The sequence below is a fragment of the Mya arenaria genome, chromosome 13, assembly GCF_026914265.1.
Source record: "Mya arenaria isolate MELC-2E11 chromosome 13, ASM2691426v1".
Classification (NCBI taxonomy): Eukaryota; Metazoa; Mollusca; class Bivalvia; order Myida; family Myidae; genus Mya; species Mya arenaria.
In genome coordinates, this window is record NC_069134.1 from 12,503,673 (window position 1) to 12,520,589 (window position 16,917).

The following is a 16,917-nucleotide window of genomic DNA, read 5'->3' on the forward strand; positions in this document are numbered from 1 at the left end:
AGTGTCAATCTTTGTCTTGTCAAACAGAAGATTGATCTGGTTGTTTTGAAAAGAAGCTTCATGTATTTGATGTAATCTTTACTTGACTTCATTGAACATTGTTGTTTAAAATTCAATCAATAAAATAAAACAACATAATAGTTTTTACCCAATAGCTGTTTTCTAATACAGCTTGATCCACAGAATGTTGCTTGTTATTAATCCATGAAGCTTTGAGTGTAGTCAAAATGATTTTTATGGCAGGCAATTTGTTAAATATTTGGATCTTGTGAAACTAACCAGCACTTATTCCTACCAAGAATTGTCACCAACAGCATTATGATTTCATATATATGTAATGCAGATGTAAAAAAGGCCCTGTTTAAGTACCAAACATTTGAAAGAAAAAATAAACAACTCAGGCCACAATGTTGACCATGAGAATGGACATATATGCAGCAACTCAGGCCACAATGTTTACCATGAGAATGGACATATATGTAGCAATTCAGGCCACAATGTTGACCATGAGAATGGACATATAAGCAGCAACTCAGACCACAATGTTAACCATGAGAATGGACATATATACAGAAACTCAGGCCACAATGTTAACCATTAGAATGGACATGTATGCAGCAACTCAGACCACAATGTTTACCATGAGAATGGACATGTAAGCAGCAACTCAGACCACAATGTTAATCATGAGAATGGACATATATGCAGCAATTCAGACCACAATGTTAATCATGAGAATGGACATATATACAGAAACTCAGGCCACAATGTTAACCATGAGAATGGACATATACCCAGCAACTCAGGCCACAATGTTAACCATGAGAATGGACATATATGCAGCAACTCAGACCACAATGTTTACCATGAGAATGGACATATATGCAGCAACTCAGACCACAATGTTTACCATGAGAATGGACATATATGCAGCAACTAAGACCACAATGTTTACCATGAGAATGGAAATATATGCAGCAACTCGGGCCACAATGTAAACCATGAGAATGGACATATATACAGCAACTCAGACCACAATGTTTACCATGATAATGGACATATATGCAGCAACTCGGGCCACAATGTTTACCATGAGAATGGACATATATGCAGCAACTCAGACCACAATGTAAACCATGAGAATGGACATATAGGCAGCAACTCAGGCCACAATGTTTACCATGAGAATGGACATATACGCAGCAACTCAGACCACAATGTTGACCATGAGAATGGACATAAAGGCAGCAACTCAGGCCACAATGTTTACCATGAGAATGGACATATATGCAGCAACTCAGGCCACAATGTTAACCATGAGAATGGACATATAGGCAGCAACTCAGGCCACAATGTTTACCATGAAAATGGACATATATGTAGCAACTCAGACCACAATGTTTACCATGAGAATGGACATATACGCAGAAACTCAGGCCACAATGTTTACCATGAGAATGGACATATATGTAGCAACTCAGACCACAATGTTGACCATGAGAATGGACATTTAGGCAGCAACTCAGGCCACAATGTTAACCATGAGAATGGACATATATGTAGCAACTCAGACCACAATGTTGACCATGAGAATGGACATTTAGGCAGCAACTCAGGCCACAATGTTTACCATGAGAATGGACATATATGTAGCAACTCAGACCACAATGTTGACCATGAGAATGGACATTTAGGCAGCAACTCAGGCCACAATGTTAACCATGAGAATGGACATATATACAGAAACTCAGGCCATAATGTTAACCATGTTAACCATGAGAATGGACATGTATGCAGCAACTCAGGCCACAATGTTTACCATGAGAATGGACATATACGCAGCAACTCAGGCCACAATGTTTCTATGAGAATGGACATATACGCAGCAACTCAGGCCACAATGTTTACCATGAGAATGGACATATACGCAGCATCTCAGACCACAATGTTTACCATGAGAATGGACATATATGCAGCAACTCAGGCCACAATGTTTACCATGAGAATGGACATATACGCAGCATCTCAGACCACAATGTTTACCATGAGAATGGACATACATGCAGCAACTCAGGCCACAATGTTTACCATGAGAATGGACATATACGCAGCAACTCAGGCCACAATGTTAACCATGAGAATGGACATATATGCAGCAACTCAGACCACAATGTTTACCATGAGAATGGACATATATGCAGCAACTCAGACCACAATGTTTACCATGAGAATGGACATATATGCAGCAACTCAGACCACAATGTTTACCATGAGAATGGACAGATATGCAGCAACTCGGGCCACAATGTAAACCATGAGAATGGACATAATATACAGCAACTCAGACCACAATGTTTACCATGAGAGTGGACATATATGCAGCAACTCGTGCCACAATGTTTACCATGAGAATGGACATATATGCAGCAACTCAGACCACAATGTAAACCATGAGAATGGACATATAGGCAGCAACTCAGGCCACAATGTTTACCATGAGAATGGACATATATGCAGCAACTCAGACCACAATGTTGACCATGAGAATGGACATAAAGGCAGCAACTCAGGCCACAATGTTTACCATGAGAATGGACATATATGCAGCAACTCAGGCCACAATGTTAACCATGAGAATGGACATATAGGCAGCAACTCAGGCCACAATGTTTACCATGAGAATGGACATATATGTAGCAACTCAGACCACAATGTTGACCATGAGAATGGACATATATGCAGCAACTCAGGCCACAATGTTTACCATGAGAATGGACATATATGTAGCAACTCAGACCACAATGTTGACCATGAGAATGGACATTTAGGCAGCAACTCAGGCCACAATGTTAACCATGAGAATGGACATATATACAGAAACTCAGGCCATAATGTTAACCATGTTAACCATGAGAATGGACATATATGCAGAAACTCAGGCCACAATGTTTACCATGAGAATGGACATATACGCAGCAACTCAGGCCACAATTTTTCTATGAGAATGGACATATACGCAGCAACTCAGGCCACAATGTTTACCATGAGAATGGACATATACGCAGCATCTCAGACCACAATGTTTACCATGAGAATGGACATATATGCAGCAACTTAGGCCACAATGTTTACCATGAGAATGGACATATACGCAGCATCTCAGACCACAATGTTTACCATGAGAATGGACATACATGCAGCAACTCAGGCCACAATGTTTACCATGAGAATGGACATACACGCAGCATCTCAGACCACAATGTTTACCATGAGAATGGACATATATACAGCAACTCAGGCCACAATGTTTACCATGAGAATGGACATATACGCAGCATCTCAGACCACAATGTTTACCATGAGAATGGACATATATGCAGCAACTCAGACCACAATGTTTACCATGAGAATGGACATATACGCAGCAACTCAGGCCACAATGTTTACCATGAGAATGGACATATATGCAGTAACTAAGACCACAATGTTTACCATGAGAATGGACATATACGCAGCAACTCAGGCCAATATGTTAACCATGAGAATGGACATATATACAGCAACTCAGGCCACAATGTTAACCATGAGAATGGACATATACGCATGCTCAGGCCACAATGTTAACCATGAGAATGGACACATATACAGCAACTCAGACCACAATGTTAACCATGAGAATGGACATATATACAGCAACTCAGGCCATAATGTTAACCATGAGAATGGACATATATGCAGCAACTCAGACCACAATTTTTCTATGAGAATGGACATATAGGCAGCAACTCAGACCACAATGTTAAACCATGAGAATGGACACATATACGCAGCAACTCAGGCCACAATGTTTACCATGAGAATGGACATATACGCAGCAACTCAGACCACAATTTTTCTATGAGAATGGACATATAGGCAGCAACTCAGACCACAATGTTAACCATGAGAATGGACATATACGCAGCAACTCAGGCCACAATGTTAAACCATGAGAATGGACATATACGCAGCAACTCAGGCCACATAAAACTTGTTGAAAAGTGTTTATTTATGATTTGTTTAAGTATTGTTGTCATAAGTGTGACATTTTTACTTTAAAAATGAACTATGAAGTTGTTGTTTATTTCCCACGGTGTTATGACATCATATGACAAACTGTTTCCTGTTACAGTGGAGTCGTTCTATTTACAGAATGGGTGAGAAAGAATGACTGAAATGTTTTCTTTAAAACATATTTTTTGAACAATTCTGGAAATCAATAATGGTGTTAATATAAGTAATGAATTGCGTGATTGATGTCAATATCGGGGATATGAATGTAGTTTGGCTGGTTAAACTATACGTGGAGTCCTTCTGACTCCACACACTTTAACCAGCCCAACTGTGTTCATAACCCGATAATGACATCAATCCTGCAATTCATTCCTTAAATGTTTACCATGAGAATTGACATATATTCAGTAAGCTAGGCCACAGTGTTTTCTGAGATACAGCCCTGGAAGTACTGCCTGAAAAAACAGATATGTCCCTGCTTGTGAGCTCTTGTGATGAAAGTCACATAAGCTATTAAATAAGTGAATAGATGCAAAATATAGAATATAAATTTAATGAACTTGTCCATGAATAACCACCATTTCTTCTATGTGTTCAGGATGGTTGTGATGAGACTCGCATTGTGAAGCATTATGAGATGTCTGGTTTCACAGACGAGGGTACGGACCCGGGCTTTCTGCTCGATGTGAGGCGCCGTATCAACCGAACTCTGCTCACCTCACCCGGGCCCATGCTAGTGCACTGCAGGTGAGAAATAATCGTAACATCTCGTTTACATTCTATTTTGACTCTGTTTTTTTACATTTGATGTTGTTGACTCTGTTTTTTTACATTTGATGTGATTCATTATTGTTATGGTTGTCATGGCATTTATTAAGACAACAGTATTCAACTTTTTTTAATGTACATATTAGTTCTTACAATTTCATGAAAATGGTCCATCACACAAATCATAGTTAAATTGCATTTGCATCTTGTTTTTTTAATGCTTATAAATTGTCTACTTGTGTGAATCTTGGCATATTCCAGATGTGGTGGGGGTCGGACGGCAACTTTCATCGCCATTGACTACTGCCTCAAGCAACTGGAGCATGAAAACTTCGTTGACATCTACAGTACTGTTCTCTGTCTGCGAAAGTTCAGAACTAACATGGTTCAAACTCTGGTGAGGAAAAACTTTAAATACTAACCTAGAACACTGATTTTGAAATAAAAATATGAAGCTTTTATGTTCAGATACATTACATTATAGTACTGACGACCTTAATCATGTTAAGTTTAAACTGTGTAGGTCAAATTGCAGCACTTTAAACTTTTGCCATAGTTAAAGTGGTAGAATTGTAAATAGAGGATCTCAAATGAGTGTTTATTTTGTATCAAATTTATTAAACAAGTTCATTTAAAAAGCCTCGTTTTTATCGGTTTTAAATGACGAGTTTAATAAATTTGATACAAAATAAACACGAATTTAAAATTCTATTTATAACATAACTCGTATACGGTCCAAATCTAGGTAAAAGTTTCTTCTCTTGTCATAGTGTGAAGCATTTACATTGTGTGTTATTAGAAGGCTTCATCCGCAGGAAAGAAAATAGCCGGACATAAAATCTTTTTATTTACAATAAAAAACATAAATAATGTCTCAATTATAATTAAATTAATTGATGAAAATTATTGCAGGGGATTATATCACTCCTGCGCCGTAAGTTATTTTATAAATGCAGTTCCATAACTGAAATGTGCTTCCTATACAAAAGTTAGCTTTATTATATGCCTATCAATTTCCATATCCAACAGTGAAATTACAGCACGCCATATTAAAAACTCAGTATTGAAAAATCCATATCACACTTTTGTCTTACATCCCTTATCATGCTAGCGCAAGACCTTTTACACAGAGTACTTTATTGAACTTTTACTGAATATAATGATGATTAAATAACAGAAATATATTTGGAACATACTGTGTCTACCAAAAGAATTCAAGACACTTTAATTATGCTTATACCGAAGAAAATGCACTAATTGATAAATGTGATTGATTTATGATGTCCTTTGAAGTGGAATTTCAAGGAAACATCATATAAAAGCTAGATGCAACTCCTTTGGCTAAAAGTTCTAACAATGCATTATAGTATGAAATTAATGGGAGGAGGCATGTGTTTAAGAGGAATGTTATGATAGACGACCTGTATCAGTTCTTGCTCAGTTTTAAAACATGCATCGGTGTTTTCCCACCAAACTCTGAAATGAAACAGTATGTTAGAAAAGTCTCCTATCATAATGTTCCCTAAGTGGTGGGGTTGATGGTCTTACCTATGTTTTAGGCCTTATCTACGACACCCTGGCAATTTATGATCAGGTCTGGACCACTGTGTGATATATGTATTAGTTTCTTCTCTTTACATTTTCAGTCACAGTATCGCCTTATCTACGTCACCCTGGCGATGTGTGATACGTGTATTAGTTTCTTCTCTTTACATTTTCAGTCACAGTACCGCCTTATCTACAACACCCTGGTGATGTATGATCAGTTGGACCACTGTTTGATATATGTATTAGTTTCTTCTCTTTACATTTTCAGTCACAGTACCGCCTTATCTACGACACCCTGGCCATGTATGTTCAAGTCTGGACCACTGTGATACCGGCTTCTCAGCTTCCGGCTGTTGCTCACAAACTCATGCTCAAAAACCAACAAACAAACACCACAGGATATGAGAAGGAATTTCAGGTACTATTATCATTTGAATTCTTGTCTGATTTCAAAAAAAATAATTATATTTTCATTACCTTGGTTTTGTCAGTGCCATGGCCTGATATTGTGCAAAAATCATTATAATATTGTTAGCCATAACTTGGAAACTGATAAAGATCTTAAGAAGACATTTAATATTCATTTTGACAATGTGCACAGTTATATTTCTGTTATTTATCTGGTTTTTACCTATACACAGATATTACTGTTATTTATCTGGTTATTACCTATTAACAGATATTACTGTTATTTATCTGGTTATTACCTATTAACAGATATTACTGTTATTTATCTGGTTTTTACCTATTAACAGATATCACTGTTATTTATCTGGTTTTTACCTATTAACAGATATTACTGTTATTTATCTGGTTTTTACCTATTAACAGATATTACTGTTATTTATCTGGTTATTACCTATTAACAGATATTACTGTTATTTATCTGGTTTTTACCTATTAACAGATATCACTGTTATTTATCTGGTTTTTACCTATTAACAGATATAACTGTTATTTATCTGGTTATTACCTATTTACAGATACATTTTAAGCTTAGTATGAACCTAGTTCAAAAGTGTATACATAATGTAATAGAATAAAAAGTCATTGACACTAAGTATCTATTCACAGAATGAAATTGCTGTGGTAACAAGCATCAATAGGCCCCAATTTCTTGAAAGTTCTTAAGCTAAACAAGCTTTAGTAGCTTATTTTATTTTTGTTAAATTTCTTGCTAAATCTTGATTTTGCTAAATAAAAATAGTTTATCGGGATAATCATAAAGATAATTAACTTTTAAAGTCCAAAAGTTCTAAAGAATGAAATTTTATTTATTAAAAAAAATATTAAGTAATAAATTTGGCTTGATGAAATCAGGAACTTGGGGTCAGTTGTCACAGAATAATTTTCCTTTTATTTGACCTATGTTATCAAATGTGAAAGAAGGAGCAAGTGTAAATAGTTCTGTCCATGTCATCTTCACATAGAGTGTTGCCTTGTTTGGCAAAGTTTCATAACATTAAATACATGTAAACAATCATGGTCAATTCCTCCTTCAGTTCCTTCAACAAATTGTGCCAAAAATCCTGATTGGTGACTGTGCAAGTGGACATAGGGACGAGAATAGGAATAAAAGCCGGGACATCATGTTGCTTCCACGTAAGTGTTATTCTTATAGGGACCATCTTATCATAATCATAATCAACATAAAGTAACAGCGTTGCAGATAAGATGTCCAATGTAATTGGGGTATCACTGAGTAACAGCGTTGCAGATAAGATGGCCAATGTAATTGGGGGATCACTGAGTAACAGAGTTACAGATAAGATGTTCAATGTAATTGGGGTATCACTGAGTAACAGAGTTGCAGATAAGATGGCCAATGTAATTGGGGGATCACTGAGTAACAGAGTTGCAGATAAGATGGCCAATGTAATTGGGGGATCACAGAGTTACAGATAAGATGTTCAATGTAATTGGGGTATTACTGAGTAACAGAGTTACAGATAAGATGTCCAATGTAATTGGGGTATCACTGAGTAACAGAGTTGCAGATAAGATGGCCAATGTAATTGGGGTATTACTGAGTAACAGAGTTACAGATAAGATGTTCAATATAATTGGGGTATTACTGAGTAACAGAGTTACAGATAAGATGGCCAGTGTAATTGGGGGATCACTGAGTAACAGAGTTACAGATAAGATGTTCAATATAATTAGGGTATTACTGAGTAACAGAGTTACAGATAAGATGGCCAATGTAATTGGGGGATTACTGAGTAACAGAGTTACAGATAAGATGGCCAATGTAATTGGGGTATTACTGAGTAACAGAGTTACAGATAAGATGGCCAGTGTAATTGGGGGATCACTGAGTAACAGAGTTACAGATAAGATGTTCAATGTAATTGGGGTATTACTGAGTAACAGAGTTACAGATAAGATGGCCAATGTAATTGGGCGATTACTGAGTAACAAAGTTACAAATAAGATGGCCAATGTAATTGGGGTATTACTGAGTAACAGAGTTACAGATAAGATGGCCAATGTAATTGGGGTATAACTGAGTAACATAATTACAGATAAGATGTCCAATGTAATTGGGCGATTACTGAGTAACATAGTTACAAATAAGATGTCCAATGTAATTGGGGGATTACTGAGTAACAGAGCTACAGATAAGATGGCCAATGTAATTGGGTATTACTGAGTAATAGAGTTACAGATAAGATAGCCAATGTAATTTGAGTATTACTGAGTAACAGAGTTACAGATAAGATGGCCAATGTAATTGGGGGATTACTGAGTAACATAGTTACAGATAAGATGTTCAATGTAATTGGGGTATTACTGAGTAACAGAGTTACAGATAAGATGTTCAATGTAATTGGGGGATTACTGAGTAACAGAGTTACAGATAAGATGTTCAATGTAATTGGGGTATTACTGAGTAACAGAGTTACAGATAAGATGGCCAGTGTAATTGGGGCATTACTGAGTAACAGAGTTACAGATAAGATGGCCAATGTAATTGGGGATTACTGAGTAACATAGTTACAGATAAGATGGCCAATGTAATTGGGGGATTACTGAGTAACATAGTTACAGATAAGATGGTCAATGTAATTGGGGGATGGGGGGTTACTGAGTAACATAGTTACAGATAAGATGGCCAATGTAATTGAGGGATTACTGAGTAACAGAGTTACAGATAAGATTGCAGACGTAACTGGGGGATTACTGAGTTCCATTTTTAATGAGAAATTCAAGTTTCTATTTCCACATCTTTTTGCTTTAAATTGAGTATCAACAATGAACTAACTGGCAAACAGGTTTTGGCTGTACTTATTTAAAGAAACAAACAATAAATATATATAATTATTAATAAATTATTTTATGATGTGTCCAACAAATTTAATTGCGAAGGAATTAATGATCACAGGTGTATATTGTTTTTTAATTAGAACATGCTTTGTTTGTATTCAGATACTCGTATGATGTTTCTTTGCTTTGGACTTGCCATGTTGTTGAAAATAATCATGTTGTTAATCAATTTTTGATCCTGCTATGGCTTTAGCAACGCACCATGTGTGAAATTATGTTGTCTTAGGCATCCCGAACTATTTTTGCAGTGAATTCAAATAATTTGTCAAAGCATTCATTCTTCATTTTTCCCTATTTTCTTCGACTTGTTGTGAGAAAGCTTGCATAAAAACATGTAATTTTACACCAGCATCTGTCTATGTTCTTATAGCATCATATTAACTTGCCAAACAACAGAAAGCCTTTATAGTTAAACACCAAGTTCTGTGTTGTTATTTGTTTCTGGGGAAATAATGAGGCCAATCAACGACTAGAGGGGGGGGGGGGGGCATATTGTTTACATGATGCAGCCTACCCGGATATGAGTATTCATAGCAGCTAAACTATTGGAGAGTTTTACTAGTGATAAGATTTCAGTGTCATTCAATGGTTCAAACAGTTCTCAAACCATTGTCATTTCAATACATTGGGGAATATTTTCAGCCATTGTTGCATTAGATCAAAAGTTCATATTAATTTTCTGCTCAATGGTACTGAAAAGGGACTAATGACTGTTGCTCTTTATCTAGACTTTAAAGCTTTTCTCCTTTTTGTGCAAAGAACTGAATGAGAAATCAACATATTTATGGTAGAAATAATGACAATTCAAGATTTCAAAGAACGCTTCACTTATTACAATATTTCAAGTTTTACTTTTTGTACTTGCTGATTTCTTGTTATCTCACCTGCATACAATGGTCTTGCTGTGTTGTAAATGGAAGTAACTTAGAAACATGAGAACATTCATAAATTGTCTGGGAAATTATTGACTTCTTGCTAAATATGGACCTAACAGGGGAATACTGAGAAACCAGACTTACTTTACTATTCAATTCTATCTTCATAATGGGGAACAAAAACAACAACTCTTTATCCTTACTTTTTTTAAGTCTGCATCAATGTTATTTTTCTGTATTACTGTTTTCTGATGTCAGCACTGGGTTATTCACAAACAACTTTATGCTTTTATCATATCTTTTAGCTCACCTGGGGTGATCCTTTAGTAATGGTTAATTAACAGTTATTAAGATGCATTCATAGAATTAAATGGGTCATGAACAGCCCATTGATGTTCGTCTATTGTCCACAATTGTTTCAGTGATTTCTCCTCCTAAAAGTTAAAGACAACCAATTCCCATCAAACTTTACATATTGTGTGTGAGGCCCCAAACTGACCAGAGTGTGTGTGAGGCAACAAACTGACCAGAGTGTGTGTGAGGCACCAAACTGACCAGAGTGTGTGTGAGGCACCAAACTGACCTGAGTGTGTGTGAGGCACCAAACTGAACAGAGTGTTTGTGTTGCACCGAACTGAACTGAGTGTGTGTGAGGCACCAAACTGATCAGAGTGTTTGTGTGAGACACCAAACTGGACAGAGTGTGTGTGAGGCACCAAACTGGACAGAGTGTGTGTGAGGCCCCAAACTGGACAGAGTGTGTGTGTGTGAGGCACCAAACTGGACAGAGTGTGTGTGAGGCACCAAACTGATCAGAGTGTGTGTGTGAGGCACCAAACTGACCTAAGTGTGTGTGAGGCACCAAACTGAACAGAGTGTTTGTGTTGCACCAAACTGAACTGAGTGTGTGTGAGGCACCAAACTGGACAGAGTGTGTGTGAGGCACCAAACTGATCAGATTGTGTGTGAGGCACCAACAGACGCAATGACATTGACATAAAGTTTTTTCAGTCTCCCTAACCTGGCATAATCCTTGATAATCCACCCAGTAGAATTACTTTGATGCCACTTGCACTTGTGTGTCCCTTTGCTTCTGTGTTATGTTTTTGTGGTTTCCCTAGGTGTTGCTATGGTGGCTGGTAGTGTTCATTTTCATTTCATGCTTTAAGTGACAAATACAAAAAATATCACCAAAAAAATGACACTACCGACCACCTATATGAACAGTATAAATCAAAATAGATCAACTTGTATAACTAAAACGTTGCAGCTATATAGTGCTTCAGCTTCCAATTGATAGGTACAGTAGTATGTTTTGTGGATTGCTTGTAGCCATTTATAGAAATATATATCAGACTATATACATATACACACAAAGCTAGCTGGCTAAAGCCAATTTTAAAACTTAACAGCAGTATTTCCCTCATGACCTTATCGGGTGATGATACTGAAACCCCTTCACAGGAAAAGCTGGTTTTCCCTCGTGCCTTAATTGGTCCAACTTGCCTAATCCAGACACATGACATGTCATTACAGTTATGCAATAAACCAGTAATCTGAAATCTGCCTGTAGGAAGACTGTAAGGTTTGCGCTTCATTCATTGTTTAGGTGTTCCCTTGACAGATTTATTAGCGGTGCTCCATTTACTTCGGGTGTTAATCGATTAATTAGTGCAAACTTTACCATTTACTATCGGCAGACTGGGAAAACAATACCTTTGAAATTGTTGTATCTAATTAAATCACAGAATGTAGATAGGACTAACTGTAACATAAACAAAGACTGTTCAATCAAATTTTCTGTTCATTAATTTCATGACTAGATGGATTCTAATGATTGCACCAAAATTTAGTTTCGTAGGGTAGATTCAGTCCGCCAAGCCTTACTTGTTGAACTAGTGTCATTAGTAAAACGTAGCTTGTACTTGGTGATCGCCTTTTTTGTGTCAGGACAATGGAGGATTTTGCAAATAATTTGTTTAATAACTTTACGTATATCGATTCTGTTGAATGCACCATGCCTGAAATTGCCTGTGGCCGAGTATGCCCGCTTCTTTCTGTAGATCGCCAGAACTGAATTCTAACATACACAAAGAGTGCAAAAAGAACAATCGATGAAGTCACACACATGTTTTAATTCACATATATATTATTCAATTCTTGCTATTTCGACTGCATTGCACCAATACAGATTTTAAGCTACAATACCCTGATTAGAAACATGAAATGTGTCCATGAAATATTTGGAGAAACCTCATAAATGCACATATAGTGATTCTTCTGCAATGATCAGAGTACTTTCTATAGCTATATTTGAAATGTACTTTAACTCAGATAATATTATATTTAAGACTATGATCTCATTCAATACTTCAAAATAATTTTTAATGCATTTTGTTATTCTATTCTGAGAAAATAAAGAAAATAATGCTATTAACACAGCGGTTTTTATCATTTCTTGAGCTGTATTTAGCTTCAACTGTTTCCTTTTAAGGAAAGCTATTTTACATTTATCTGGGTTTCGAGGAGTTGAACAGGAAATCGGAGGCATGTGCATTTTTTCTTTGATTATAATTCTTGAGTTTTTAAGTGGATTTGACATCTGCTAAATAGGGAAGATGTTTCTAGGTCATCCCATCTCTGACTTGGATTATTTTCAATACAATGTGTGTTCCATTCTTTAGATGCAAAGAAATGTACAACATTTTGCACCATTTTGCAGGGTTATTAATGACAATATTTGTACATTCTCAGGCAATAAATATATTCCAGTCGCCAAAAATCTACAGTATGGTCATAATTATTTGATAGCAATACATTATATCATCCATTAATGACCGAAAGCATAACAAGTTATGAAATATGAATGCTGATGAACCATTCTGGCTGCCAGATAAACCCTTTAATTGTGCTACAAATTAATGATATTCAAATATCTATTCTAAGTAATAGTAAGTGCTTATTTTTATCTTCTAAACATTTAAGTCGGCTGGCCGGGCGCAGCCTTATTGTTCAGAAGACCAAAAATAAATACTAACTTTTTTAATGTTGAGCCAGAAATGCACCACAGATGCTTTCATCTCAGCCACTTGCAAGTGCGAGCCTCTAAATATCTCACTTTATAAAACCACTTTACAAAACCAATACTGGTAAATGACTAAATGGACACTTGTCAGTTTATTGGTGATTTGGCAGTTATAACCTGCTGTAAATGGATTTTTGGTTGTCAAATATCTTCTGAATGATATTCATGAACACTAACAGTGTTTAATATGTTAACTTATTCAAAGAATTATAGAAAAAGTATTCAATACATTTCTGTGATATGGTAATAGTTCTGTGATATATATTTGTTTGCTTATATTTCAGCTGAGAGGGCTCGGCCATATTTACAGACCATTGAAACCAACGACATGGGAACAGACTTTATCAACGCTGTGTTTGTGGATGTGAGTTGGGTTTAAAACTTGTTCAGAAAAAATCTTATGATAATTAACTTAATGAATTTTTCTGTGATTTCGAAACAGTGTGACCTAACACCGTAAAGCATTGAAAAGCATTTAAAGTTAGGCAAAAACACAAAAAAACAGGGCTATAAGCACGAAAAACATAGAAAAGCATGGAAATTACTACAAAGCAAGTGGAAATCATGTTTTTTACCTTGCTGTTAAGTGTTTTCCATGAAAATGAAAGGATATATTATATATATATATTTTATTTTGCTGGATTTTGGTCATTTACTTTATTTGTACAAGTTTTGTTGGGTATGTTGTTTTTCTCCCTTTGAAATTTTCAAATTCACAATTGATTATGACTTCATAATTGTTATTTTTAATTTCTTTGATCATTTTCTTTCTGATTCATTTGAATACTAATTTTGCAACCTTTCCTTTCGATGTTGATGTAAGTCAAATATGTTTTTGATCCTGTTTCCTTTAAAGTTCACCAACAAATGCCCTTTTTTCCATTCAGGGTTACCGCCAGGAAAACAGCTACATCGCAACTCAGTGGCCCATGCAGGGAACTATCAATGACATCTGGAGGCTCCTTTTTGACTTTAAAATCAACACACTGGTTGTCCTGAATGACAACAAGATACACAGGGTATTGTTGGCTTAACATTCATAGGTTGACCTTCGGTAGTTGTAAGGTCGGATCCCATTTTCACTAACGTCTTCAGACTTGAACTCATGACAAAACTGCTTTGGTTAGGAATTTGGTTGAATTCTGAAAGCTCTGACAACTGAACTGGCTCTAAGACAAACAAGTTAATGAACTGAAGGTTAAAAGTAAGGCATGTTTATGAATGGCTCTAAGACAAACAAGATAATGAATGAGTGCCTGCACACAATTGTACAAAACTGGTTAAGTGTTTGGTTTGGTCAAAGTTATCCAAAATGTTTATTGATTGGTCAATATTTAACCAATAATGACTAGTTACCAATCAAATTGCTTTGATGGGTCAACTAGCCAAAAGAGAACAGGTCGACAACTTATTAAAGCTTTATACATTTGGCTGCTGAACTATAGAAGGTATGACTAGTTATGAATGGCTCTGGAATAGAAAATTTATGAACTGTACTCTAAAGACAGTAAGAAACGATAATGAACGACTCTGGGACCGACAAGTTTATGAACTGTTCAGGGAAATACTTGTTCATGATTTGCACACGGAAAGAAATATCAATGCACACCTCTGATTAAGAAATATTTGTGACCTGCAAGAAGTTTAACACTTTCAGACTTATGTATCACACAAGGTGTGACTTGTTTGTTCATATTAACAAACCTCTCATAACTGCATTAACAATAAATATTTTATGGACTGTGCAGACAGTGTGTATATTACATACTTAGAAAAGAATGTTAATTTTGATATAGAATAAGGGTATTCACTAGCAATACAATACAATACAATAGTGATTTATTTGTAATGCATAAGGCCACCGGCCCAAAATACAAATATACAGTGTTCAAAAAGTGATGTACATGATTTCATATAATATAAATGGTATGCACAATTTACAGGCAGATATATTTGAAACAGAGAATTAAAAAAAAATAATATTGACACCTCAAATGAACGGCTTTTGGGATATGAACGCAGTTTGGCTTGTTAAAGTGTGCAAAGAGTCCTTTAAACTCCACACACTTTGACCAGCCCTTTTGTACAACAGTGTGTTATGTTGTATGATGTATGTTTTTAGAGCACCCCATGTTTTTGGCCCAAGGCGCTGGATAAGGAAGTGAAATATGGACCGATCGGAGTAAAATACCTTGGCTGCCAGAAATATCCCCACATCATCATCAGGGCTTTTGCCATCAGAAAGGTACATAAGCATTTGAAATCATGATATCTTTAATGTACTTTATGCTGAATTTATGTATGGATATTAGCTTTCAGTCGGTGTAATTATTTTCTCTCCTTGTATATGGCTGTTACAGTTATGCTTTGGGTTATGCTTAGAGCTTTCATACGATGTCTTTATATACTCTCAGATAAATATATCTTGGGGCTATACAGGAGTTGTGTCCGTCACATTGCGTTAGGTCGCTGAGAAATCTTGTGTCGCTTGCACATCCAAAAGTATTTTATCTATTCTCATGAAACTTCATACAAATGTTTGTCACCATGGAAAATTGTGTACATGCCATTTGTGTGATATTCCACTCGGTGTACAGCCCTTGATTTAGTAAGAATGGTCTGAAAAATGCTGTTCCTGTGTCAATGTGGCTGTGATCCAGAAGAATTCATCACATTTGTGATAGCTACAGTTTTTAACCAGGTTTTCAACGAAAACCGGGTTATTAGAATGAGGTTGTCGTTGGGCGGGCGGGCGGACAGGCGGGCGGGCGGGCATCAAACATTGGTTCCTGTTCAATAACTTTAGTTAGCATTGATAGATATTGATGAAACTTGGTGTATAAGTAGCTTATGGGAAGAGCTAGCTTTAAATTTCCTTTGAGGGGGGTTGGGCTAAGGTCAAGGTCACTGTTACTAAAAATAGAAAAATGGTTTCTGCCCAATAACTTTAGTTAGCATTGATAGATATTGACGAAACTTGGTGTGTAAGTTGCTTATGTGAAGAGCTAGCTTGGGATTGCTTTTGAGTGGGGAGGGGCTATGGTCAAGGTCACTATTACTTAAAATAGAAAAATGGTCAAGGTCACTGTTACTTAAAATAGAAAAATGGTTTCTGCCCAATAACTTTAGTTAGCATTGACAGATATTGATGAAACTTGGTGTGTAGGTAGCTTATGTGAAGAGCTAGCTTGGGATTGCTTTTGAGGGGGTGGAGCTAAGGTCAAGGTCGCCTGTTACTAAAAATAGAAAATGGTTTCTGCC

General features: G+C 36.3%; 1 protein-coding gene across 6 annotated transcripts in view; it reads left to right on the top strand.

Moving 5' to 3' along the window:
- LOC128213918 (receptor-type tyrosine-protein phosphatase epsilon-like) overlaps nt 1–16,917 on the top strand; it is an 81,236-nt gene that overhangs the window by 51,352 nt on the left and 12,967 nt on the right. For all 6 annotated transcript variants that reach the window (XM_052920032.1, XM_052920030.1, XM_052920033.1 and 3 more), the window contains 7 exons: nt 4,652–4,800; nt 5,083–5,218; nt 6,638–6,787; nt 7,872–7,971; nt 13,941–14,020; nt 14,544–14,675; nt 15,779–15,901. In XM_052920032.1, coding sequence (XP_052775992.1) covers nt 4,652–4,800; nt 5,083–5,218; nt 6,638–6,787; nt 7,872–7,971; nt 13,941–14,020; nt 14,544–14,675; nt 15,779–15,901 — 870 coding nt within the window. The remainder of the gene's footprint in view (nt 1–4,651; nt 4,801–5,082; nt 5,219–6,637; nt 6,788–7,871; nt 7,972–13,940; nt 14,021–14,543; nt 14,676–15,778; nt 15,902–16,917) is intronic.